The sequence below is a fragment of the Amblyomma mixtum genome, chromosome 6 (genome assembly GCF_055824585.1).
Source record: "Amblyomma mixtum isolate Tamu chromosome 6, ASM5582458v1, whole genome shotgun sequence".
NCBI classification, from domain to species: domain Eukaryota; kingdom Metazoa; phylum Arthropoda; class Arachnida; order Ixodida; family Ixodidae; genus Amblyomma; species Amblyomma mixtum.
Genome location: NC_143017.1, coordinates 114,628,354 through 114,655,300, shown reverse-complemented (window position 1 = coordinate 114,655,300; position 26,947 = coordinate 114,628,354). Strand labels below are relative to the sequence as shown.

General features: G+C 45.2%; 1 protein-coding gene across 1 annotated transcript; it reads left to right on the top strand.

Moving 5' to 3' along the window:
• Window positions 1-4,113: 4,113 nt before the first annotated feature.
• LOC149340105 (acetylcholinesterase-like) lies at window positions 4,114-26,882 on the top strand. The gene is made up of 4 exons (XM_089550662.1): window positions 4,114-4,526; window positions 14,470-15,965; window positions 17,499-17,628; window positions 26,733-26,882. Exons 2-4 carry the CDS (start codon window positions 14,473-14,475, stop codon window positions 26,793-26,795), a joined length of 1,686 nt encoding a protein of 561 aa, XP_089406788.1. The 5' UTR covers window positions 4,114-4,526; window positions 14,470-14,472; the 3' UTR covers window positions 26,796-26,882.
• Window positions 26,883-26,947: the final 65 nt, after the last annotated feature.

The window sequence follows — 26,947 nt, the reverse complement described above, 5'->3', positions numbered from 1 at the left end:
TGCGTCTCTGTGTAAATTTTTATTGGCTCTCTCCATTCGCATATTTCCACGTTTGTTGGAAAGCGCATACTTGACCACTTTACTGAACAATATGTTTTCTGTTTAAATGTGATGCACATCAAGAAGGTTCGAAAAATCACAAGCTTTTCGCGCCGCGTACTGTAGTATACATGGCTGCTTTGAGTATGTGTCCCTTAGCTTTTTGCAGCGTTAAGGGCTTCGTTTCGTCCCAGGTAATGGTCCGAGATATTGAAAATTACGCAGAAATAAATGCGTCCATTCATTCTCAACGACGCCATAAACACGTGGAAACTTCAGCAGAAAAGAAAATAAGCACAAAATTTGCTTATACACAGGCAGTGTGCTGAGGGCAACTGGCGGAGGAATTCATTCCCACCGATTCCCGTCAGAAGCATCTATAGACTTCTTCTTCATCCTCTTTATAATGGCACATACCCACATAGAGGGATTGGCCAAGGTGTAGTCTATCGATGCTATCTTCGTCATCGTCAACTGCTCGTTCATGTTTTTCACCACCTGTTCTCCAAAGCTCTCCTGGATGGCACAAATATCCTATCCTCCTACCTGCGCGGCCATGTATGCATTGTAGAGCCCTGCAGAGATTTTTATTTTTTTTAATATCTCTGCAGTTTCGGCCACGTGGCCATTCTGCAACCCATGAAAACCCGCAGTGGCGAAGCAGATCAAATTACGCGCATCCGCAAAGAGCGTTTAATAGTTGTAGCGTCGTCAGCAGAACAGTTGAAAAGAGAACAACACTGCGGTGGCTATTGTGCCAACGGCTTGGCCACAAAGCGTAGTTGTTCCCCACTTCATGAAATCAAAAGTGGCGCTGTGGTCGCACGTCTTAAAGCGGCACGCCTTGTCACATAGCAGCCACTTGACCTTGCTAACCTGGCGCTGGCTTATGAGTAAATGGATTTATAAATGACCTGTGATATAAAAATCAGCAGGTACAGATTAGCTAATTTAACTCCTTTTACTTCAGTGCTTTGAAAGTTGGAAATTGGTTGACTTATGTCGTCCATCAGTTCTGGCTTGCGGGCGTAACCAGGAAAAACTAAGTGCTCTCGTGCTTCTATAGATACTACAGAGTTACGATCAATTAACCTTGCACCCAAGACCGGAACGGGAACTAGCGAAGATCAAAGTCAGCTAAGGACATAAGATCACAATGGTTGAACGCCACACTTCAGCTTCATTCAGGTTTCAATGGTACTGAAAGGAAGCTACAGGAAGCGTTTTTTGAATTAACGCGGCCAAAATTAATTCCTTGTTTTTTTCCTTTCATTCCTTTGTGCCTCTGAGCTACAATTCTGCGTTAGCATGTAAAGTTTTGCTGGTCCTTCGCGCTTTCTTCCTGTGGAGGAACGTCGATTTGGTTTTGGTTTTTATGGGATTTAACGTCCCGAAGTGACTAAGACTACGAGTGACGCCATAGTGGAGGGCTCCGGATAATTTCAACCACCTGGTGTTTTTTTTGTTTGTTTTTTTACCCGCAATAACATCGCACAGTACACGAACCTCTAGCATTTGGCCTCCTTCGAAATGCGACCGCCGCGGCCGAAATCAAATCCGTGTCTTTCGAGTCTGCAGTAGAGCACCACAACTACTCAGCCACCGCGGTGGCATGTAGGAAAGCTAGTAATGCGTTTTAGTTCGCTGGCGTATATAGGAGCAGGTCCCACAAACATCGTTTTGATTTTAAGGCAGGAAGGTACATTTCGAGCTCAATTTTCTGCTCTGCATTTTTACTTTTGAGTTCTTATTTGTCAAAACGTCTTCACTTTTACTCTTCGCTTTAAACACAGGATCATTTGGTCATCTGTCGAAAGCACAATAACATGCCTTTTCCGCTGTGTCTAAATCCTTTTTCTATTTAAATGTTCATGTAACAGAGACACTTTACTGGATTTCTGAGGCTGACAAATCTATTCGACCAACCTTACCAGCATTATGCTGTGTTAATTCGTCCCTGGAACAAACAGCGAACCCTGCATTTTAATCATCAAGTGAATGAATGGGCCATTGATTGAAGGGCAAATTAAAGCGCTGGCATTATGGCTTTGATCCGCGGAAACATACAGGCCTCTCTCAATGCTATATTGAGGTGTAGCGTTGTCAACAGCAACAGATCTGAACATATCTGCCACTTTTAAAACACTTTCTATACACGAGAATTTTACCGACTGGCATCCCGCCAAAGTTTTCTTCGCCCTCTTTGCATGATTTTTCTTTATGGGGCAGGCAGGCAGGCATCTTCGGCAGCATTTAGAGAACAACGCCCTTTGTCATCAGTAGCTATCCCCTCGGAATTTTCATCACCTCCCCGTTTACCACATGAGTGAAGGTGAAGAACGTTCGATCGATGAAAGGCTCCTCAAGGTGTCATTCTCTGACCACTGAGGTTAGGTGTGACTTCTTAACAGCACGATGAAGTGCAAGATGCCAATTATGAAACAGCTATGGGTGACCTGGCGCCGAAAGCAGTGAAATATTCGACCATCGGCTTGCCTTTTTACACCTGCACTTACAGTTTCATCCGAAGCAAATGATGTGCATCTTGGCCTTCGCCTATTTATTCATAGTGACACTTGGTTTGGAATCACGTGGACCTGGTGCCTGCAGAGAACTAGACGCAATCTTCATTTCAGTTCTCAGTCATTCCCATCAAATCACAAGAACAGCGAGAGCTATCATCGCTATGCGCGAGGCGACCGCACCGTCTACGTGACAGCAGGCAATATGAATGCATCGTTATCTCGTTCTGCTGATACAACAAACATATCGTGGTTACAGTGTGCATTTCAACAATTAACACTTATCTAAAACTTAATCTTCGTTACAAAACAATTCATTCGAGCTCTGGCAGGCTTGCTGTAGAACGGCCCGAGTAGCAGATATCACACGCCACTGCGATGGAGCGCCTCGATTCCTGCGCTCGCGCTGGCCAATCGAGGCTTCTTAACAGGGCTCTGACCACAGCGCCAATTTTGGCGTCATGAGACGGACAGTCAGTGAACTAGGCCAGTTGGCACACCTGCCCAGCTCGCTACCGTAACGCTACAATTGACGAGCGCTTTGCGCACATGTACGTAATCTCGTCCGCATAGCCACTGCGGTCTTTCATCAGATGTTGAACGACCGTCGGGTCGACGCTGCCGTTATATTACTAAAAAAAAAAACTGGGACTGTACACTGCATGCATGCCCTTATGTATACAATGTAGCCTTACAAAGATATGCAATAAGATATACACCGACATTGCCGCAGAACTGGATCACCATCTCGTGCGGACGGCCCCGTATGAATTTCTTTGTAAAAGAAGAAAAAAAAAGAGGAATAGCAGAAGAGAGAAAAGCGGAAAAAAAAGTGAGGCGTCGATGCTGCCACTGCATGGATACTGTAGCACCGTTACATAACCTATATTTGTTACTCAATGACATTGGCGGAGTTCATGGCTGCACGGTTTACCTACGGAACCGTAAACAAGAGCGAGTAGCTCAGTGTCCTTATCTCGCCAATCAGGGGTCACTAAGCCTTTGCCGGTACTCTGAGGCCCCGGCAGTGTTTTTTTTTTCTATGTGTTTTTTTTTCTAAGGATCCATATCTAAAGGCGTCGTCTATGATCCTTTGACGGTGGAGGTTGTAGCCACCTTGACAATCTGTCTGATTCTTACCGAATGCAAACAGCACGAGGACGACACCTAGGCAGTGTACCTAATAGGTGGAGCCCCTGTATTTCTATCCCCTGTGTCAGCCTGCCCTCCTTGACATGGATGCGCCAGCGTTAACGAGTGCATTGTTCTGCTACTATCGACATAAGCTATGCAAAAGTCACACCAGCACTCGCCCTTAAAGTGTTCTGGCGCTGTCGCATAGTTTTTGTTCATACATTTTGTTCTCTTTGTTTTCACGGTTTTTTGCAGCCTCCCCTTCCTTTCCGGCCTTCCAGCAACGCAACATTCTACCAAAGAGCACTATCGAATTTATCCGCCCAGGAAAAGAAAGAAGAGCTATCCTTTACAGCGCGAAGCTCCGATAGCGTTCATTCCACTGGCGAGAGCTGATGTCCGTGAAAGAGAGATAGAGAAAGGGAAAGACAGAGGGCGCAGGAAGTAACTGCGAGAAGGCCGGGATGTGGCCAAGCCGGACGCTTCCAAAGCCTTCCCTCCACCCCCCTGTGCTGTAAATGTAGGCGGCGGAGCGAAAGGGGGGAACGGCCCCAACGCGCCAAGGTGGTAGCGGAAGCGGAGACTCCTATGAGGCCGGCGGAAGGTAGACCCGTCCAGTGACTCCGGTTTCTCGAGGAGCGCCGCCGTGCCTTGTCCACAAAAGTGCGCCCGGACGCGCACTTCGTAGGCAGACGCGACACTGGACGCACGACAGAACGGGGAAGCTCCTCGGCATTGAACCACCACCGCTACCGGCTGACGAAAAAAACAACTCTGCTCTTGTCAGCGCGAAGCTGTTCTTCTCCCGCACGACTGTTCAGAGACCGGAGGGTGAGTTGTTGTTCCTGCATGACACTGCCTTGAATTCCTCCTTCGTTTTGTTGCAATCGACTACATTGAGTCATATACTGCACATGCTGGGCTAGTTTCGGTGTTGATTTATTCCTCTAGTCCTTATCATGTGATCTTGTCTCATTCTTATCATCTCTCATAAATGCTGAAACTGCCCATACAGAGCCATCAGCTTAGCCCATTTTCTATTCCACGATATCTATTACACGAACAATCATGGGGACTTGCTTTGAAGCTAGTCAGAGGTGGGTTTCAAGTTTCTTCGTATTCGTGTGCAACATCCAGAAAAATTTCGAAACGAAATTCTCACCGCGTCCCTTACCGAAATTAGTAAGCTCACTAATGTAGTATCAAGCAAAGGCTCTTGGCTCTTTCTAGCATAGACAAATCAACAAGGTTGGGCTGATTTCTTGGAGCCTGCGTGAGAACGACGGCCATTTTATTGCTGTGGCTCTGTTTATTAATTATATTGGCATTTTATAACCGAATTGTGGTGTTATGATTTGTGCTGCTTGAGGGTACTCAATAAATCCACTTTGCTCGTGCTAACTTTCAGCAACAAATTATATTTCTCGCTGAACTTATTTTTACAATGGGCCATCCACAGGCAAAGCCGATCTCGGAAGATCTGAGATCAAAACGTTCATTTGAGGGAGAACACCTGTTCTGTTTCATTACCGCTGCTGTAAGTCGGTATAGCCGCTCCTACCTGGTGCTACATCAACTAAAAAGATAAGGGAAATCTTGACTCTTCCTACTCATTGAATGCGTTCCATTTCAAAAGAGGGTTAAACGCAGTGCACCTCCCTCCCTCTACTTCACTCCCTCTGGACGCAGAGGTCGCCATGTTAATTATCTCCTCATATTTGCAGCTTGATGGTGTCGCTGTTTCACACTGCAGTGCCTTTTATCTATAGGGTCGTTTGGAGCGTAACGAAAGGCACAATGAAAGAAAAGTTATTGCGTGGCTATTTTTTGTTGTTGTTGTCAAGTGCCACCAGAAAGAAAACGTAGAATATGGTGGCAGAAAAAAGAGAATTTCTATCCGTGGCTTCGATTGCAATGTGTAGAGAAACCCCCAACTACTCACTCGTCAGCATCCTTTTGAGTAAAGCGCACGTGTACGGTTCGCATTTACCGCACAGATAAGTTTTCTCTTAAGTTATGGACTTCGTATCTAGCAGAGCTCTCAACGAATTTCTGGTGGTTAAAAAAAAAACTTCTAAATGCAAAGGAACTGGCGAAGCGTGATCGTATTATTCTTCTCCCCTCAGAATTGAGAATGCACTGGCTTGCCAGAGTAAGTGAGAAGAGAAGTTTTTAAACTCAAAAGGGTTTCCACAAACGTATCCCAGTTACGCGCCTGTTGCCTGCGACTTTGCCACAAGGGAACCACCTTTTGCAAAAGCTTGTAGGCCAACGTTGTTTTAACCCTAACTATGGAACTGAAAGCTTTCATTCAGATTGAAATGGAGGTTCTTTCATACATTTGTGCGTTCCGAGCACCGAGAGAGTAGGTATGTTCTGCCGGGCTGCACGCTACCGGTTTCCCAGCGTCGCCCATGAAAAGCACCTGGCTGATATAGTGGAGCAGGACAACCTGACACGGGCCGTCATGAACAAAAGTTTACGGGATTCAGGTTTGTGGGGGGGAAAAAATATTTCTACTCGGTCAGGCAAAGCTGTTCAGCAGAAATAGAGAAGCATGAGGAGACATGCGTGCTCCACGCGCTAAAGCTAGTACTAGCTCACTTACTAGTCAGCCAACACAGAAATAAAAAATTTTGTGCGAATTCACATCCGGTAAATTTTTGTCCATGACTATGCCTCAGAAGAGGTGCCTAATATAGTCAGCACCGTCTCCAGAAACCACAAATCATGCGTATCTTCAATCAGATTGCCACATATTCTCAGCTTCGTCATAATGGCCATTCCAAACGCATTCATGACTGGTCCCAATGGCAGCTCTCGCTCCTACCATAAACGTCTAAGTGCTAAACGCACATCTTTTTCGCTGGAAACTGTAAAGAATAGAATGAGTGATGCGCGCAGCGTCCAGAAGCGCCTGCCAAATCTCGGGGATGGGAGCAGGATGTTTGGCGTTTCCTTGTGGTTTCCAAAGTGAATGCATTGAGTGTGGTACGCAGAATGCCGCCCTAGCTGACTCAATGCAAGGTCCCTTTGCAATCGCTGTAATAGGATGGCTGGGGAAGCTTCACGCGTAGACCACTGATCCTGTGCCAAAACTTTTTTTTTTCCGCGTCCTCCTTGAGGTGGTTTTCGATCTCCGCTAACTAGCACTAGTACCTAAAAAAGGTAGAAGAAAGTCAAAATCACGCAGCATGCCCTGTATCTATTTGCATTTTCTTTTTATTATGACTTCGAAATTCACCTGGTCCAATAATTCACCAACTACTTTGACATCACCTTCGGCCTCTTGTACGGGTGTCATCGAGGTCCTTGACCTGGTCCTTTTTCGGTGCAAGAACAGCATCCGCAAATTTATAAACCAGATGGTGGGAATTTCACTAAGACACCCTAGCGTGCATCCTTAATATTACTCACTAGTACGACATCTTCAATGCAGTTCAAACATATATATTTAAAGAGAAATCTCTTTGCACTTCCACAAAAACGTTCTGCATCTTTCTCATTGAGACTTGAGCGCCTTATCTAGGTGTAACTAGCTAATGGCATCTAATTATTACCTGTGCACAGAAACATATCTTCTAAAACGGTTTGTTAGAAATATTTTTCTAGAAAGCGATGCTTTATTTAGTAAACTAGCTGCAAGATCTATTATGTGAACGATCCCGTCATTGTAGCGCATAACAGATAATAACGGCTACGTGACACCACCAATATTTAACAGACCGCCCGGGCGTTCTAATTGCGCTGCTCGAACACAGAATAAGCGCCAAGTTGCCCCTTCGCATGTTTCCATTTATCTCGTACGAACAGCAAATTGGGCTAGTTGAATCTCGCCATGTTTTAGAAGCATGTCGTTATATCCGGATTAGAATGCAATGACAGTGCGCAAATTGAAGGCATTCTGGCTGAAATTGGATCAACTTAGATGCTTGGCTGGGACCTGGCTATTCAAATCGCGATAGCAGTTTCCCACAACACCCTTCAAGACTTAATGCTCCTTCACGTGATCCAGAATTAAGATAAAATAGAAAATCTGCTGATTATTGCGGTTACTAATTCAAGCTTGAAAAAGAATACAGAAACGTGATACAATAGTGCTTGTCAAGCCAACTACATGTTAGTCTAGCAGGCACCGAACAACTTAGCTACAAAGATTAGAGAACTGCAAATGCTAATAAAGCTATGAGCTAAGCGGAAGATATGTGCTGCAGGAATGTGTTGTGAACTGCGGAAAGATAATAGATCCGCTATAACAATTGAAGCTACATTATACCCAACACGTAACTTTTTTAACGCCTTGCCCCAGTTGCATGCGCTGCGCAGAAAGTGTTATTTGCAGATTGTAAAATATAGCTTAGAAGCATACAAGCTACCGAGCGCCAAATACAGTATATATTTCCTGCTCAATATCTCACATTATCTGTTCAATAAGCATAGTATTTAGGCGGTTGTTCTGTTCTTTCTCTGTACCATTCTGCATAAATCTCTAGGACCAATACTCCTTGTTCTCAATCGTTCTAATCAGTTCGAATTCGAAAGCTGGTTGGTTGGTTTATTGGGGTTTAACGTCCCAAAGTGACTGAGGCTATGAGAGACGCCGTAGTGAAGGGCTTCGGAAATTTCGACCACCTGGGGTTCTTTAACGTGCACTAACATCGCACAGCACACGCGCCTCTAGAATTTCGCCTTCAAGAAATTCAGCCGCCGCGGCCGGGATCGAACCCACGTCTTCGAAGGCGTATTGATCATTTCATGTACGATTACATCTGTGAATGCTGGAAAACATGAAAAAAAAAGGGGGGGGGGGGGGGGGGTAAAGTTTAAACGGCTGGAGCTTACGCAACCCCGATGTGGGTACAATAAACCCCGGTGGCTCAGAGGCTATGGTGTGCTCCTTAGCAAGAGTTCTGGCTTCGATTTTAGCCGCACTGGCCGCCTATACATAGATGGGAAACAGAAAAAAAAAGAAACGCACCCGCGCACTGATACCTTAGCGCACATTCATTAAAAAGTCCCATATTACACAATAGTTTCTCCATAGTTGCGTGCCTCATAGTCACGTTCTGCATTTAACATGAATAATGCAGAAAGTAATCATTTCTAAATGTCTACCTGTCCAGTGCAAGACACGCTGGTGGTCTCGCTTATGCGTTCTTAAAAAAATAGCAGGCTTCGGTGCAGTGTTTCCTTAAATTCTTGTTGGCTGTTTCGATGGCCACTAATTACCGGCAGCGCGCTTTCACTCGAACAGTGGCAGCTTGGTTGGTATAAACAATGCATACGCATTGCTTGATTCGTATAAACGGACAGGTCCCTCGCTAGTACTTCTTCCTATGGCGAGTAGTATTGTCTTGGCTGCTGCTGAATGCCGAAACTACAGAAGGATTGGTTACGCACTGTCGTGCCATTTTTCTGCCCCGCTGGAGGTCATAATGTAGATGTTATGTCGCAAAGATCCTCATATTGTTCGTTATAGCTTGCAAGACGACTACTTCTATTTTTACTTATTCAGACGCGACAACATCCTTATGTGCATAACTCACCCTATATATCGTTGCGAAAGCTGCCTTAAATATTAATCTCCTCTGTTTTGTGTTCCAAACTGCAAGTATTTTCGATTAGTGTAATGACACATTACGAATCAAAGAAGTCTTTCTCAACAGCAGTTTCTCTAATTCTGTCCCTGTCGCTGCAGTATCCACAATTACATTTAAAAATTGAAATTAACTGAATGATCTAGTCAGTCGCTCGCAGCACTATCGATATATTGATAGCTTGCACCTGACATCCAGTGCACCATGATAGAGGACCACACAATGCTTCTAAAGTTCGCATCGGAGCAGGTGGTGATAAGCGGCTTAGTTGACTACGCTGTCTCTCACTGTGATGCCGACCCACCAACACTGCGTCTGCTATGACGTCGGTGGAAGCTATGCAAAGTTGCCTGAAAATGCTCCCGACATTACCGACGCGAGCCTAGCCACTACGAGAAAAGCAATCAACCACTACCATGTTAAGGACATTGAATAAACTCCACTGGCCCATTTCGAACCTGTGCAAAAGCATTAGCTCACTTGTTCTGGAGGGACGATTTTGTGATGACGGTCTGATTCTGTTTGGACCATGAGGAGTTACAAGCTTTTTCTTTGTAGTACAGTAATGTCAATGTGTTTTTCAGGCAAGTGTAGATTACGCACAAAGGCCAATTACATCGACCTTATGGCTGAGCCAGAAGACTTATGTTTAATTGATGGTTAGTGAAGCGCAATTAAAGCACGGCGTGTGTACCATTATAACTTCTGAATATTCAAAACATGCACGCACAATTTTGTGGCGCTAGAGGCCTTCTTGAATCCCCATATCCTGTACAATGCTGCTGTTCGTCAGGAGACTAGCCAAGAATGGCCTCGTAAACGAATATAAAGTTCGCCTACCAGGATAGTCTGACATATTTGATTAGTATTCATGGATCGTCGAGCAGGCGGCGAGCACGTATCGCTGGCGCGTGTTGAGGCCAGTTTATTTAGATATGCACATTCCAACACTTCGGCGAGCCTTCTTAGGTCACTGTTTGAATTATTTCTTTCCTTGGTCGTTAGGTCCACTGCCGCTTGTAAATTCAAAGCTGTCATCCTGTATAATTGAAGCGTCCTATTATATAACACTGGTTTAGCATAGGAAGAAAAGTGCAAGAAGAGCGACAGACGTTACAACCGCTGCCTTCTCGGTTCCCCGGAAAAAAACCGCTGCCATCTAGTCCGGCGGGAGCGGCGGCGATCTCTCTTGCCGACAGCATTTAAGCGCTGGCGAGAAGTCTCTTTCATGCGATCGTAATCGTGCGCCGTGAAAGCGGAAGAGTTGGTTCGTGTTCGGCTTTGTCCTTTGGGTTGGCCAGGTGCTTTGGCTGCCCCCTTGCAAACGGGTCCGATTTAGACCCAATGTATTTTTGAAATGCACGGGGGGGACCTCGCTTCTACTCTCTTTGGGTTGGCCTCGTACAGTTCACTGCATCCGGAAACGGCCCACACCCAGGCGCCCTCTTCCAACTTCCTTCCTCCTTCCTCTAGCAGCAACAATAGCGCTAAATTAAGCACACTAACGGCACCCTCACATGTGAGACGGCACGTACAACCTGACCGTTCGCATACTGAGCCTATGACAACACGATCGTGCAGCTGACGAACGTGCGGCACTCCCTCGAATAGGACCGAGGGAAAATGTTCAAGATATAAGAAGCTGCCGTGACGTGAGTTGTCTTGCGCCCCACACTCGACTTCCGCCTGGAACAGGGCTGCGTTTGAGCAGTACAGGACGGCGCAGCGGTTGTATTTCACATGCCAGCCTCAGGCCCCATTGCCTGTTGTTCGATTTTTGTACCGAGTTTATTAGGCCGTAAGAGGCGCGATCTTTATAGCACAACATGATGTTGGGTAGCAATGATGCGAATTACATCACTTGGAAAGAACGATAGCCATGTGCCCGCTGCCAGTCTCTTCTGTTTACGTCCATTCTTAACGGCAATTTTCGTTTTTATCTGAACCTTGTCACGAAGAAAGTAAAATGTTGCAAAAACAATAATCAGTCAGTAACCTTGGCAAATCCTCATTCCTTGAGGCCAGCTTCCTGACCTCTACAAGAAAACTAGTCTCTTTTAGCACTCTATATGATCTAAGTCTTCCTAGGTATACAGAGGGCAGGCAGATGATTTCTTGACACACACAAAGTGAACAAGAGGCGAGGGGGGGGGGGGGGGGGGGGGGGGAGTCTTAGGGCGCTTGCCAACGTTTCCACAAGAGGACTTGTCTTCGTCCGGGTAAAGCGTTCATCATTGGCAAAGGTTTAAATAGAGCCTTCACTCCGAAGAGGAAGGCCCAGTGAGGGGAGGGGGATGTTAAAAAGAAAACGTTAGGCTGAAGGGTGTGAATCTCGTCCAGGCATGATGGCAGCTAAACAAGATTAACCGGTTGACCTGCAAAACTGTGAAACGAAATACGCCAGCTCAGTAGAAAGGAATCCGGCTGGTGGGGACGGTGGAAGGATAGCAAACATTTGCTTGAAGAGATGTGTGTCCGCACAGCAGTTGCAACGGAATGTTCCTGGATGCAAGCGAGAAGTATATATAAGCTGTATCTTGCATTCTGTCAGAACTGACCCATATCACTGAACTTTGTTCTAACAACACGAAAGACGACATAGAAGGGAACAGCGTACAACAGAACGCATAACATCTCATTTTATGCCTCGAGGCAGTAAGCACCACCTGAAAACAAAAACTGAGAAAATAACCTGACGACGAGTTGTCATCTGAGCCGATCACTGTTCTCTTGGCTTTCCCCTGTCCATTGTCTCCGCGCTGTTAGAAAAATGTATATGTCCACAAACTAGCTGAGCTTTCCGTGCTTGATAGGGTAACATTAGGAATAAGGAAGAGAGCAGCGTGTGTTAGGAAACTCTGGTTGGTAATATCTTCGTCGGAATCAGAGAAAATTGAAATTGGTGGGGCTTAAGCGAGACATGTCATGTGCAGAATAGATAACAAATAGTTCGTTACTGTAGAGGAGGCAATTCCAAGCTTGCTCTGGGCCTTCCCCTCTATTCACGCTATCCAGCAGGAACACCACCACCGATGTGAACAGCTTCCCGGTAAAAAGCCAAATGTGTAAAAGACTGGATTTTGGGGCCGCACCACTGTACCTTGCTGGACTTCCTTCGGCAATCCGTCGTCTATCTTTATGCGTAAATCAATACTTTGTGCCAGAAGGCACACTGTAGCATTAAAAAAAAATGTTTGCAGTGACGGAGGGCAGAAAGTAAGCAGAGGAGATGAAATTAGAAAATGGAAAAAATCAGTGCTGGTAGAGTCCCGCTGCTGAAAAAATATAGGACAGGACTATTAGGTTAGTGAGAGAGGCCTCCGCACTGCAGCAGACGTTATTAAATCGATGACGACGATAATGATTTAATCTAACTTGACTTTATTATTTGATCTGAGGTGCGGCCATGTATATACGTAGAGTATCTGGACTCAAGTACTTCAACAAGCTAGACATAAGTAGCCAAACGTGGCACTGTTTTGTGCCGAAGTTCAGGTTTCTTTAGCGCTGATCATGTACAAAATGTTGTACAATGTCGTGATGATTTTTCTCGTACACGAAATCCAGCTATAAGCATTAAATATTACCAGATGCTAAGTTCGAACCACGAGCTAGGAACAAAGTTGCGATGGGATTAAAGGAACAGAAGGCACCAGATTTTTGTCTTGCACTGGTCAAAGAGTAAAGGTGTGCTTAATACAGCCTCAGGTGTTACGCACGAAGCATACCTCCTTTCTCAGATCGGCTGAATGAAATAAAATCTTAGAACGGTGTGTTTATTGCTAAAGGTCCAAAGTGAAGGATGAGAGCATTCAAAAGCAGTCACCTTATTCTTAGCAAATGTCATGCTGCCACTGTGAAAATCATTGACCACATGGGCCGATCATCGCCGTCCTATTTATTGTAGCACAACTGCAATTTCGGTATTTTCTAAGCCGACTTGTCGACAGTTGTGCGTAATTGCACGGGGCTTCTGTTCATAGCCTCTCTCGTCAAGCGAAAAGTCAGTCTCGTATAAAGAGTTTCAGTCTGATAGGTTTCTTTTTTTTTCAGTACTGCGATGCTCAACCTAAGCTAGCCCACGCTAGTTGTTCATCGAAATTCAGTTGAGCATAAATTTCCCTTGCGCTGTCATTTTTGCCCGAAACTATCCGGTCATTTATATTGTGTTATAATTTTTAATTTGAAAACAAATGTATTTTTAATTCCCTCTCTTATTGCAGGAGTTAATTCGAGCTTGTGAGGGCTCCTTTTTGCATCCAACTGGTCGCCAATGACATAACTGTCATTAAACGCTGATATGTGCTTTTCTGTGATGAGCACACAAAAGAGCTTACAGGTTATTTTTTTTTTTGATCCGCAAGCTTTTGTATAATCTTAGGTGTAGCTCTTTATTCTTTTTGACTGCTTTTGAATTCTTTTCCTTTTCATTCTGATTCAATGTGTCTATTGCAAAGCACTGCGAAGTAAATTCTTATTTATTATTTTTTAATTATTTTAAAAATCTGAAGCCAGGAGCGCGAAAGAACACTATTTCGTTTCACACATTCGATAGCGACAGTGCTCTGACTACATAAAGCCAGGAGCATTTGAAGCGTTCAGTACTACTTTCGGCAGTCTCAAAGCTTCTCTGAACCAATATCTGTCACCCCGTTGCACGTTACATAGAAAGCTGAAGTTTACGCAGATGCACCGAAGAACGATCTACATCTGAGCTAGTTGGTAATGCATCAGGAAAAAGTTTAGCGCACTCACGACGAACGACAAGGTAGACAAGACAACACAGGCGATTGTGTTGTCTTGTCTCACCTTGTCGTTTGTGAGTGCATTAAACTTTTTCGTGGTGAGTTAAAATTAGCTCAGATGTCGATCCTTCTTTAGTTCACATCTAGTACATTAATTTCCTTTGTAAGTGTTAATTATTTTCCTAAATATGCATCTGTGTTCTCTTGTATACCTTGTCGTTTGTCGTGAGTGCGCCAATCTTTTTCGTGATGCAGATGCACCGGTGCTCTAACGCCTATTTCTATGCGCCTGGCGAATTTGTATCTCTCTTGGGGTCTCTCAACGCGTACAATTTAGGGCTTTTACCGATGATTAAGCTACGCACTATCGTGTTTGCAGTTCGTCTGTTTTTGCTCCTTAAATAATGTGCCCTAATGAAATGATCCTTGCAGGCAATGAAGGTCACAATGCTGTGGATGGGCGTTATCTTCGCCGTCTTGGCAACCACCTGCGGCCAAGAAGAGAGTGGGGACATTGTTCAGACCATCACTGGAGCAGTGCGAGGGGCCTCTGTTCCTACCACAACCTCGTCGGTGCGCGCGTTTTTGGGTATTCCCTTTGCCGAGCCGCCGGTGGGAGAGCTGCGCTTCAAGAAGCCGGTGCCAAAGAAGCCCTGGGAGGGCGTTTACAATGCCACCTCGCAGCCACCCTTTTGCCCACAGCCTCCCATTCGAATCAACAACTTCTTCCTTATAAGGCCCACAGACTTGATCTCTGAAGACTGCCTGTACCTGAATGTGTTCGCTCCAGCCAGGAAGGACTCGTCCTTGCTTCCTGTGGTGGTCTACCTGCCTGGAGGTGCCTTCTCATACGGCGGTGCCTCCCTCGAAGCGATGGACTCCTCAGAGTTGGCAGCGAGAGGCAACGTCATCACCGTCATTGTCGCATACCGACTGGGGGCCTTCGGATTTCTCTACATGGACGTAGAAGACGCCCCAGGAAACATGGGGCTTTACGACCAACTCCTAGCCCTCAAATGGGTTAGGAACAACATCCGCGCCTTCGGCGGAGATCCTTCTCGGGTTACCCTGATGGGCCAGAGCGCTGGCTCCGTCTCTGTCGGAATGCAGTTGATTTCACCTAAAAGCAAGGGGCTCTTCAAGCGCGCCGTGATGCAGAGTGGCAGTCCGTTCACGGCTGCTATCGTAAGCGACCCGAAGCAAGGATTTTTTAGGGCTCAGCTCCTGAGCAGAGCGCTGGACTGCGACGGAGGCGAAGACAAGGTCAATGTGAGTGAAGTCATCAAGTGCCTGAAGTCGAAGCCTTTCATGGACATCCTGAACGCCACAGACACCTTCAATGCCGGCGGTTTGGACTCGTTCTTTCCGGTCTTCGGCGAAGAGATGCTCCCAGAAAAACCCGCGGCTGCGCTGAAGCGCGGTAGGATCAACGCCAACGAGCTTCTCACCGGCATCTGCGAGGCCGAAGGCGACTTCTTCTTATACTTCCTCTTCAACAAGCTCAGGGACATGAACTCCATCGACGACGTCATGAAGGGAGAGATGATATTTCTCATTAAGGCACTCATTACCTCGACCATGGAGATCGAGCCCGAGCCGATCATTGATTACTACTTCAGCGGCGTGAATGCCACCAAAGGGCCGGGGCCTGTGTACACAGGATCCTCACTTATCGGCGACCTGCAGTTCAGCTGCCCGACAATAGGGTTCGCGAAGAGGTTCCTTAGGCCGGACACAACAGTGTATATGTACCAGTGGTCGCAGCAAGCCTCGTACGTCGACTGGCCTGACTGGACCCGCCCGACGCACGGAGATGATATCTTCTTCAGTCTGGGCTCCGGACTGAAGCTAGCAAAGAACGCCACTGAAGATGATGTCAAGGCCGCGGAGAATTTCATAAACATTATATCCACCTTCAGTCACACAGGGTAAGGTCTCTGTTGCCATTTTGCCCGTATTCTAAGGGGCATGCTCTCTTGAATGAAGGCATAGTGGTGGTGAAGGAATGTGCTGGACTTCCGCACAAGCTGCATGAGGTGCTTCATTCACGGTGAAATTATAATTTGTCGCCAATAACCGAGACGCGGCATAGCATACGTTCCGCGAAAAATTGCATTATTTTATACTGCTTTAGACCAAATATCAACCAGAGGAACCGAATATATAGATGTTCGTACCGCCGGTTATTCTCCGGCTGCATGTTTTAAAAAAGAAGCTCAAATTTTTTGCACTGCTCACTAAAGCTTCAGGCTTAATTCTGCGACTGTCTTGCTCGTCCGTGACTGTCACTCGGACTACGATGATGGGCTAGCGTGATAACTCTTCCAACTGAACATACTTAGCTTACCTGCGAAAGAGGCACTGCACGTTCCCTGGGTTCGTTATTGCACAGTGACAAATTTTTGCCTGTATAGCTGCATGCAATGGGCACAAGCAAGCTAAATTTCTGACATGTTCATATTGAACCAAGTGTTTGGTTAGGGGTGAACTGACTGAATACAGGAAAGCACATAAATGCCCCCAAAAAATTAAAAAATTTCCCAGAAAAGAAAATAGGGCAATGAGCCATTCCTAGGATACTTAAAGCCTTGTTCTATTTGCATAGAGAACCAGAAACGTTTCCATAACTAATGTCGTCTTTTAAGCAATGAGAACAAATAAAAATCTCAGGAATATTAATCTGCTTTCATTCTCTTGCACTGCTGTGTTTTATGGGAGCAACAAGCAGCCTGTGACCAGAAAGAACATTTTCCTAATATCAGCTACGACTAGTTTTCCTGCAAATGTGTTCCTTCATGCAAAAAAAAGAAAAAGAAACGCGAACGCCCTCTAGGTTACATTGTCAACGCCTTACCCGCTCTATGTTTTATCGTGGGCTCATGTAAGTAAATTTTTTGTAGCATCACAGGTTGCACCACTATTTTAACTCGAAACTTTCACGCGTCCAAATTTTTCATTAGCTTTCGTTAACGTAGTTATTTAGTGAAGCATCATTTATGAGGTAATCACCTTAGCTATGACAGGCACTGAAGAGGAGGACTGCGATTTCATTTCGACGGCATTTTCATATCACTGAACGTGCACCAAACCAACAGTGCCAGGACATCATTCCCGTGCGCCTTCACTGAAATATGGCCACCACAATTGAGCTTTTCATCCGCTACCTTCAGCTTGGTGTCAGAACTTTACAGTGCCTCAGCTGCCATTGCTGCATATTCCTGGATCGATTCTTTTCCGTTAGGCCGCGTCCGTCATTCTGGCGCGCGTGTGTTTGTTTTCGATATATGTCAATAGGACGAACGCATGGAAAGGCTTTATACAGTTCCCTTGTTTCAGGGTGTGGCGTTTTTTAATTCTAAGACTTCCCTACGGTGCAGTGTTCATGTAGTTGTTTTGTTTCCTATTGCATTTAGTCGAGAAGGTGACTCTGGTGACATCCTGGCGTGTTCTTTTCTTTTCAGGGTTCCGAAGACCGTCGACAACGCGACCTGGCCTAAGTTCAATGACGAGGACCAGTACCTAGATCTCCGGCGGGAAGGAAGCGTGCTCAAAAAGCGTTTGCTTAAGTCTGCTTGCGATTTTTGGGGAAAGGTGCGTCCTTACGAATGATGAGTCGTTCTGTAAGGTCGGTTACAACACACAAACACGAAGAATGCCAGTAGCTGTTGAAAGAATGTGATAGCTGACGAGTTGGCTCTGACAGGAATAGGAATAGCTAAAGAGCCGGGTGTCCGATAGTCGTGTTATCTCTCGCGAATGCGTACATCTCTCGCATTTCGAGCTTGACGCAAGTCCAAATCATGTCTCGTGCGTGTACCTGCTGTTGATAATTTGTTTGTTGATAGGATATTCGTTATTCATAGTTTAGATATATTTCGATATTTATCATGTACATAAGAAAATGTCGCAATATTTTGTTCATGTTAGAAAACATAGCAATGTTATTAGTTCATAAATGCTCGCTACTCGCGTTAAATGCAGTTCGCGTAATTCCTGTTTAGACGTGTTCTAATGCATGTAAAGTCAAATATTTTAACTGTTTTTTTCTCATGCTTGTTTTTCAATGACTAGAGTAGGCCACACAATGCACAAAAATAAAAAAGAATGCTGCGCTCATAGTCCAAAGCGGAAACGCAGTTCGACTGCTCGTCTAAAGACTATCTCCTTCATCTTCCTTCATCTCAAAAGCAAAACAGCAAATATTATTGTCTTTCTAGTCTGTTTTCGCCAACCACAATGTATATAATCAACACATCTAATGCGTTTGAATTTGTTGATGTCTTGTTGCCATCCCCTCCATTACTCTGTTAGTGGGCATCGCATAGTTACCATTTTTCATTTATGAACAGCGTTTTACTTGAAATTGTAGCTACTCTCCACTCTGGCATAAAAGGACATCAGTTTAGAAAATTCCTCCCAGAAGTACAGAATAGGCCCTTCATCCTGCAGGCACCATGTAGACATTGTTTATAAAAGCCCGCCCGCATCCCCGTACGTGATTACACCGTGTCAAACAAGTTGACTTGATGCCTACAGGCAATATCCTAATCAGCAATGTACGCTAACTGATTCAGCGGCGCAGCAGACACTGTGACCATTCTCTTGCGATGTAATAGCATTCATCAACTTCCTAGAAACAAACGAACAAATAGGTAACTTCATATCAGGCGATACACTTCGCGATAGCCAGTGCAAGCTCACTTTCGGGAGAAAAACGAAGAAGCAATGATCAGCAACAACATCTCTCTATGTACGGACAGAAATCGAGGCGGAGTGGCAGACATGTAATGCTACAGACGAATTTATTAATCGCGTCTTTTCAGGCGCAGTTTGCAGCTTTAGCGTGAATCCACATGCCGAACGTTATAAATGTGGGCAACTTGCAAAACAAACATGCCACGATCACCATGGTTCCTCCCGTTAGCATAACTGTTCTATGATAAGCTCAAAAATAGCTCCCAAATGCATGTGTTTGCTTTCATTAACTAACGCCTGCGTGGTGGCACGGGTTACCTTGTCCCTGTAGTAGAATGTTCTGCGGCGAAGCATGATCGGATGGCGTGCAGTGGCATTTAAGTAATGACTACTTCTTTAAACGTTCCGCTCTTTTATGCCTAATTGGTTTGTGCGCCGGGAATGTAATGCTTTCACGCCAAACGCAACTTCTCGCTCAGTTAAAAGGAAACTCTTAGTCTACGGGACCGATAATAACCTGGAACAAGTATTAGAAAAATTAGCCTTAACACCGTCACTGAACATCGCAACAAAATGATTTCTTGAGGCTCACATTTGACGTGTTAATCGCGGTGGCGCAATACGAAACGGTCTTGATGCCCTTGACAATCTTAACACACGGAGTTGCACAACGAAAATATTTTTCTGCTAGAGCGATAAACTGCTCCTGTTGTTGTTTAGTGGTCATAGGACAGCGTCCTTTCTCTGATTTTAAAGAGCTCGAAATTGTAAACACGATGACTTATTAAAATTTATTTACCAGTTGTTTGTCGCTTCTTTAAACGTTTCTGTCATGAGAAATGTACAGTAAACACATCTATTTCTCATACGTTTACAAAATTGATGCATGAAATGCCTGACTTTTTTTTTCCTGGTATATTATATGTGCACGCTCCACTGCTGGGCAGCCTGCTAACATTGCACGCGTTTGGATTGTTGCCTGCGTTACAGCATACAGCCGCCGCGGTGGCTCAGTGGTTATGGTGCTCGGCTGCTGACCCGAAAGACGCGGGTTGGATCCCGGCCGAGGCGGTTGAATTTCTTTGGGGGAGAAATTCTAGAGGCCCGTGTATTGTGCGATGTCAGTGCACGTTAAAGAACTCCAGGTGGTCTAAATTTCCGGAGCCCTCCACTACGGCGTCTCTCATAGCCTTAGTCGCTTTGGGACGTTAAACCCCATAAACCATACCAAACCAAACAGCATGAGTCGTGAGGCTTTTTCTTGCTATCATGTAGGTGTTGGGTGATGGCATCTGCTAGAACATCATTCCGTAGTCTGAAGCCATGTTTGATCTCAACCAAGGCCGTTTCGGATACTGCTAAATCGAGTGAACATCGATTCCGGCCAATCTAGACCTCGTGATAAACCTCATACGAAGTACACTTGTCGCCCTTTCTAGCGCAGCCCTCAACTGTCCCATTCTGAAGTCGTTCCTGTGCACTTGAATGACTCTGGAAATGTAGCCAAGAAGTAACTACAAACCATAAATAGCTAGAACCGGACATGCAAGGATACGCCAGGCCACATTTTTGTAATGAATTTGTCTCCGGAAGGCACCGTTGTAGGAGCTCAAAACCGTCAATACTTTCGGAGGAAAGCGCACTGACATCTTTAGCCGGAGTCTCCAAATGGCACTAGACTTAATTCCAGAGTTATTCATGAACGGCATTACAAGGAACATAAGAGAGTTTCTGTGGCGCACATGGCGATTCTCAAACTCCATCGTCTATGAAGCAGGAAGTCTGACAGAACTAAGACAGCGTAAGACAGTCTTGTTTTCCTACCACCGCTGCCGCCGACTTAAAGGAAGTGAAACCGGTTGGCCGCCGAGCTCCGAGATAGAGACGCCACCTGGACGCAGCGAATACAAGTGAGTGCATATGAAGAAGAAAAAGAAAAGTGATGGAGAAAAATTCTTTCAGAGCACACGTGCGCGTAGTAGCAGTGGTCGCTGAAAGGTGGCGCGCGCATTGGCTTCGCGTGGAAACAATATGGAAATGAGGTCAACTGCCAAGCGGAGAGAATCCGCAGAGGGAGGTCGTTGGCACAGTTGTGCAATCTGAAACGCCATCAAAACTCAGGAAGTACTACTCCAGCAGTCGCGGCATGCTGAATACTAACGTAACACCCGGGAACGTGATACGGTGCCTGTCTTACGAGAGGGTGTTTTAATCTTCAACGATGACTCAGTGGCGGCGTACACTGCCCATAACTCTGCTAGGTAATTTATATTTTTCCGATTGTTAGCACCGTTGTTAGTAATGTATGTTATTTTAGCTCTCTTTCTTATGAAAAATACACAAAAGTGGCTGTAATATCTAAAAGGCGTTATCTTTAGGACACGGTTTGAAGCATTTTGGCGCCGCTTTAGTAAGTCATTTAAATCGCAACAAGTCCCTCAAGCCGTTCATGGATTTTAAAGATATTCGAGTAGTATGCATTGTGGGCACAGCTGGTCCATTCGCAGGGTTTTGTTCATTCAATATCTCACTTTTACTCGTGCTCTATTATTTAATTTGCCCCGCTTGTGGACTTCTTAGCTCCCACGTCACCAGCTTTGTGGCTACGGTTTTCCTTTCTGAAAGCCTTTGAGAAAAGCCCCCTTATCTCATACCGAAATTTTTTGGGATAAGCAACAACTCGAAGCACTACTTGACACGAAAGAGAGAAAAGTTACTTCCTTTCTTCGGGAAAAAGGCTTCGGGACGAAAGCCTCTAGAAGGCGCCGGCGGCGACCAATGCGGGCATTCGCGCTACTTATGGCTTTCGACAACTTTGTGTGAGGCTAAAAGTAGGACTCGCATCCTCTCTGATCCCAGCACACATCACATCTGCCCGAGTGTCCCCACTTCCGCCCTCCAGGGGCTGGTAAGAGACTCCAGGTCTTGTGGGCTTGTGCCACTGGAGAGGATGAGGAGAGATTATTTGTGCAGGCGGAAATACGTTTAACATATTTAGGAAATATATAGCGTGGTAACTTAGCAATATCCCTCATGAAAAAAGTATGCGGAAGGTGTATCTGGCCAGTATTCGCGTATCAACGCAAACTTGGAGGATTACGAAAAGGCGTGGACTTGAATTTAGGGCAGTGCAGACGGTTATGGAAAGGAAAATGATAGGTGTAACGTTACGAGACCGAAGAAAAGGAGAGCGGGAAAGCAAACAAATGCAAGTTAATGGCGTCATACTCCCAAAAAGGAGAAATGGCCATGGGAACGGCATGTAATGCAAAGGGAAGATGACCAATGGCCCCTACGGTAACAAAGTGTATTTCAAGAAAGAGGAAGCCTAGCATGGGGCTGCACGGAGTCACCTATGCAAATGAGATTTGTAAATTCGCAGGTATAACGTGACTGATACTGACGTAGAACAGGATTCAAGGGAGATCAGTAAGAGAGGTTTTTGTCCTACAGCGAAAATAATTAGGCTGATGCTCATGATAAAATCCATACAAACGCCGCCACACCAGTTAGTGCTAAAAAGCACTGCGTCAGCACTGACGTAACCGAGGTGGAAACCACCCAGCAGTTGAAGTAAGCCAGGAATGGAATGTTGTCAATGCGTATTTGTCGAGTGCAGTTTCTGCCTTGTATTTCCTTTCAGCCGATTACCGAGGGAACAATATTGTTGTAAAACGCTTCCCACCCTGACAGCAAGTATTTGTCGGAGCGGTCTTCCGCCGATTCCTAAAGACCGTTGGGGGGGGGGGGGGGGGGGGGGGGGGGGTATCGAAGAATTTAGCGGACGGCTCGGTATCCTGGCCCCAGGCCTGCCCCTCACGGTAGCCTTGAATTTTGAGTCAGTCAATAGTTATGCTCAGCCAAGTTCATGCTGTTGGTCGTCATTTCTGTAACATGATTTCAGTCTTTCGCTGCCTTCATCCACGCGGTTACTATTCAGATATTACGGCCAAAAAATAACAAAATCGGAACGAACGAAAGCACTTGAAGTAATAAAGAGACCGTTATCCTGTTTCGTTGCTTTCGCGGAATATATGCACGATTACGTTATAATACGCGCCCTAGCAAAATACTTAGAGCCTACTACGTCTTCCAAGACCCCGTACTTATCCCTGAACGAAGCAACCACGCTGGGTACTGCAATTAAGCAATCATGCAGCAAACATAAGTGTGGGTGCGCTCTTGATCAACTCTGTCGATCAGGTGGCTTGTATACCGCAGTGTCTGGGGCAGCATGTTCCAACGCTTCCCACGGAAAATATCTCGCTTCAGTCTATGCGACCCTTGTTTCCATTTGCCCCCTTTTCCCCTTTTTAGCACAAAAAGGAGCTGTGCAAACTAGCCTCTGAACAAGTCATTATAGGTACGCGTGCAATCGAACTCTTTTCTTTAACGCGTTTTCTGAATTGCGCGGCTGTTATGGGCTCTAATTCATACATTAGGATCTGCAAGTTCAAAATAAAAATCGAGTTTCGTCTGAATAGCGTGATTTTCGGGGCTATTGAAATTATTAAGATAAACCATTCTCTTGCTGACAAGGCAAAAAATTATTTGTTTGACGCACCATTGTCGGACTCACTTCTACTATGCTGTGACGAAACTGGTTCACAACAACCCGCTCAAAGCATTCTTAGAAAGTAATAAGTTGCTTTTCAAACATTGATCCTTTTTTGGCCAGTATTAATGAGGGAGAGAGAGAATATTTTTTGCACAACCCCGGTTCGTGTCACCGTCTCAAGTCGGCGAGATTGTGTACATAAGTGCGGTGACTTACTAATGCATTACTAATCCCATTAGGAGAAAAGTGGGCGGCGTGCGTTAGTGTGTGTACAGCCGGCAGCAGCCTTAACACGAACGCTCGAGCGCGTGTCTTCTGCTGACATTAGCGCCGCTAGGCTTCGGGCGCTGGGTCGCTAGGGTGGACGCAGGGCATCAGCTGTCTCCAACCACCGCAAATACGTAATGCAGCATAGTCTCGGACTCAACACGCGGCGCTCAGCGACTCTAATGTCAGTGCAGGAGGCGCACTCGAGGGCAACGTTTTTAGATCTAAAAACGTTGCTCGAGGGTTCGTGTTAATCGTGCTGTCAGCGGTACTCGCAGATGCTATAGAAAGTCCCACCGATGGCAAGAAAAATAGGATGGCGTCATCAAGCGTACGTAGGACGCACACAGCAAGCCGAGCACCGCCGTTTCAAACAATCATATACATGTCGTTCTTCTATAAGAATCTAGTAAGCCTGTTGATGCGTAATATTATGTCGCCCCGGTTAACATGTCAGAATCCCCTTGTGACGAGCGAAAGAAATGAAGAGTAGGCGCACTGAAGCGCACCAGACATATATTGGCGCACAACACATCTTCCCCCTTTTTTTAATTACCTATGGTTCATTTTTATACCGGCGAACAGTTATCGAGATTTGGCTGATCATCTTAGTTTTGGATGTCCTGGAATTAATCCCCCACCAGCCCGCTTTTCAAGCGTGCGATATCCAGCATCTGGGTAATGCGTAGGGTTTTTTTTTTTAAGCAGTGCACATATTCCCTCGATAAAATTGTTTGTTTTAGGAATCTGGAAGATTGCTTTTCTGAATAACAAAAATGGCTGAGAGCTGCTTAACGCCAGCTTGACGTTCTGCACAGAAGATGCATTTGAAAGTAGAAGAGTAGCCCTACTGAACAGGTCAAAAGTAATTGCTTAAATTAACTGCTGCTCGTATAGCGCCATCATTAAAACAGGACACACATTTACCCCATTAGGGAGTCAAAGAGAAAAAAAGGCTATGTTTCTACGTCAATCGAAAATCTCGATTATAAGTTTAGGAGCCTGTTTCCTGCTCATTAGTTTTTAACCAAATGTTCAACAGTCAGGCAAGGAAACAGCGGTTCACAATTAGCAGCAAGGTGTTCGAAGTTGTAAGGAAATACGTGTACTTAGGACAGGTAGTGATCGCTGATCTGGATCACGAGAGGGAAATAACTACAAGAATAAGAGTGAGGTGGAGCGCATATGGCAGGTTCTCTCAGATCATGCATGGCAGTTTACCAGTATCCCTCAAGAGAAAAGAATACAATAGCTGTATCATACCGGTACTCACCTATGGGGCAGAAACATGAGGGCTAACGAAAAGTTGAGCTTAAGTTAAGGACAACTCAGCGAACTATGGAAATAAAAATGATAAGTGTGACGTTAAGAGGCCGGAAGAGGGCATTGTGTGAGGGAACAAGCCCGGGTTAATGACATCTTAGTCGCCATCAAGAAGATTAAATGGGCTTGGTCGGGGCATTTAATGCGAAGGCAAGATAACACGTGGTACCTAAGATAATGGGCTGGATTCCAAGCGAAGGCAAGCGTAGCATGGGGCGGCAGAAGTTTAGATGGGCGGATGATATTAAGAAAATTGTGGACGTATAGCGGCCGCAGCTGGCAAAGGACAGGGTTAATTGGAGAGACGTGGGGGAGGCCTTTGCCCTGCAGTGGGCGTAATCATGCTGATGATGACGATAATGGTGATTAATGCGAAAGCATTAGATAGCTCACTGACACGTAAACCTGGCGTCACCCATCAAGTGGTGGTGTTGCAAAGGTCGCGATTTGTAGAAACAGTGTGACGTCATCGAAGACGGGAAAAAATATTTACCGATAATAGCCGGTACTAGTACTTAGACTGCACCTGCTGCAAAGAGATTCGATAGAATTGGAGCAGAATTGAACTATAATTGGAATAGAATTGGAATGTAAATGGAGTAGAATTGCAATCGAATTGTAATAGAACTGTAATTCGCATTTCTCGCATTTGAGTTCTTCAAGAGCCCCTGGCAATTGTTCGTACTACAAGCCTTCACAGCCTCTTCCAGCAGTAGGAACAAAACCACAAAAAAGTGCAGATTGTTTACTAAGCATCAGAGGGGAAAAAATGTTCCAAAATAAAGAACACATGCTGCCGGAACAGAATCGATATCACGCACATGTTGTAATGTTTGAAAATAAGAGATGATCTTATGCATGTTTTTGTTGTTGATTTGATCCGGTTCAAGATTTATATATATTGTAGCACCATGGCCAGAAATAATTTAAATTCAGAGGTAAACAAATACTCCAGGGTCGGTTGATACACCTACATAAGCGGCTCTGCAGATCCTAATCAAATTATTTTTTTCGAGCCATGCTTCCAATTCCGATAAAACTGAAACAGTATTAAATGTCTGCCGCTAATAATTTTGAAGAAGGTTTCAACCGAAGTATAACGGACCAATAAAAAGTATGAAGAAGGCGGACACATGCTAAATTTTGCATTTTTTACGTGCCGGTGGTCTGAGTTATCCTTCATTTTCAGCGTTTGTCCGAGCTGGGGGTGAAAACGGAACTCGCCTACATGGTTCCGAAATTGATAATAAATATATCTTCGTGCTGCTTCCACAAAATTTTCGGTAAAATGTTCTGTGGACACCTCCGCCTTGTGAAGTATTATTTTAGTATGGATACGCTGCTACAAATGCTTCATGCCAGAGCACTAAACATTCGTGAGTAATTAAGAAAAGCACTTTAAAACGATACATTATTTTTCTGCGCATGGTGGAGGCCAACAGCCACTGAAGCCTGGCTGTTAGCTTCCGTCATGTGTGCCATAACGAGTACCTCTTTTCCCTTCACTTGTATGCTAATTATTTTTGCTATCTGAAGTCCAAGAACGCACTTTGACGAAATATTGGAAATGTTCACATCCTTGTTTTTTCTTTCTGTTAAAAATCTCGTATACTAATCTGGGAATTCCTTTTGTACTATAAATAGCCCTACTATTCAAGCGCAAATGGGAAGCGACAGGAAAAGCATGGCAATTAAGTGGTTAGCTTGCAATTTCTGCAATCTCATTGCTACCTTTACAGTGCCTTATTTTTCAAACTTCATAAAGCAGATCGTGAATAATCACTATTGTTAATTACGACTGGATATTTCTATATTATGCTAATTTTCACCTCTTTTTGTTTCTTCCTCGCAGCAAATGCGGCTATCGTGCAGAAGGCGAGCGGCTGCAGGCCTCGAAACCATGACGTACTGCTGACGGCAGCGCTGACTCAGTCCTATCTGATCTCTTGTACCACGAGCCGCAATAAAAGGGCTCCTGGGGCTGGTCCCCTGCCAAAGCGAACGCAGCCGCCCCTCTTTTCTAGCCACTGTTAGGAGAGCCCACGCACGAACAAGCTTCCTTGTCTC

Excerpts from the sequence above, each read along its gene's own strand:
- LOC149340105 (XM_089550662.1), top strand. The coding sequence starts at position 14,473 with ATGAAGGTCACAATGCTGTGGATGGGCGTTATCTTCGCCGTCTTGGCA. Across the intron at positions 15,966-17,498 it reads TCCACCTTCAGTCACACAGG|GGTTCCGAAGACCGTCGACA; the intron begins GTAAGGTCTCTG and ends TTTTCTTTTCAG. Across the intron at positions 17,629-26,732 it reads CTTGCGATTTTTGGGGAAAG|CAAATGCGGCTATCGTGCAG; the intron begins GTGCGTCCTTAC and ends TCTTCCTCGCAG.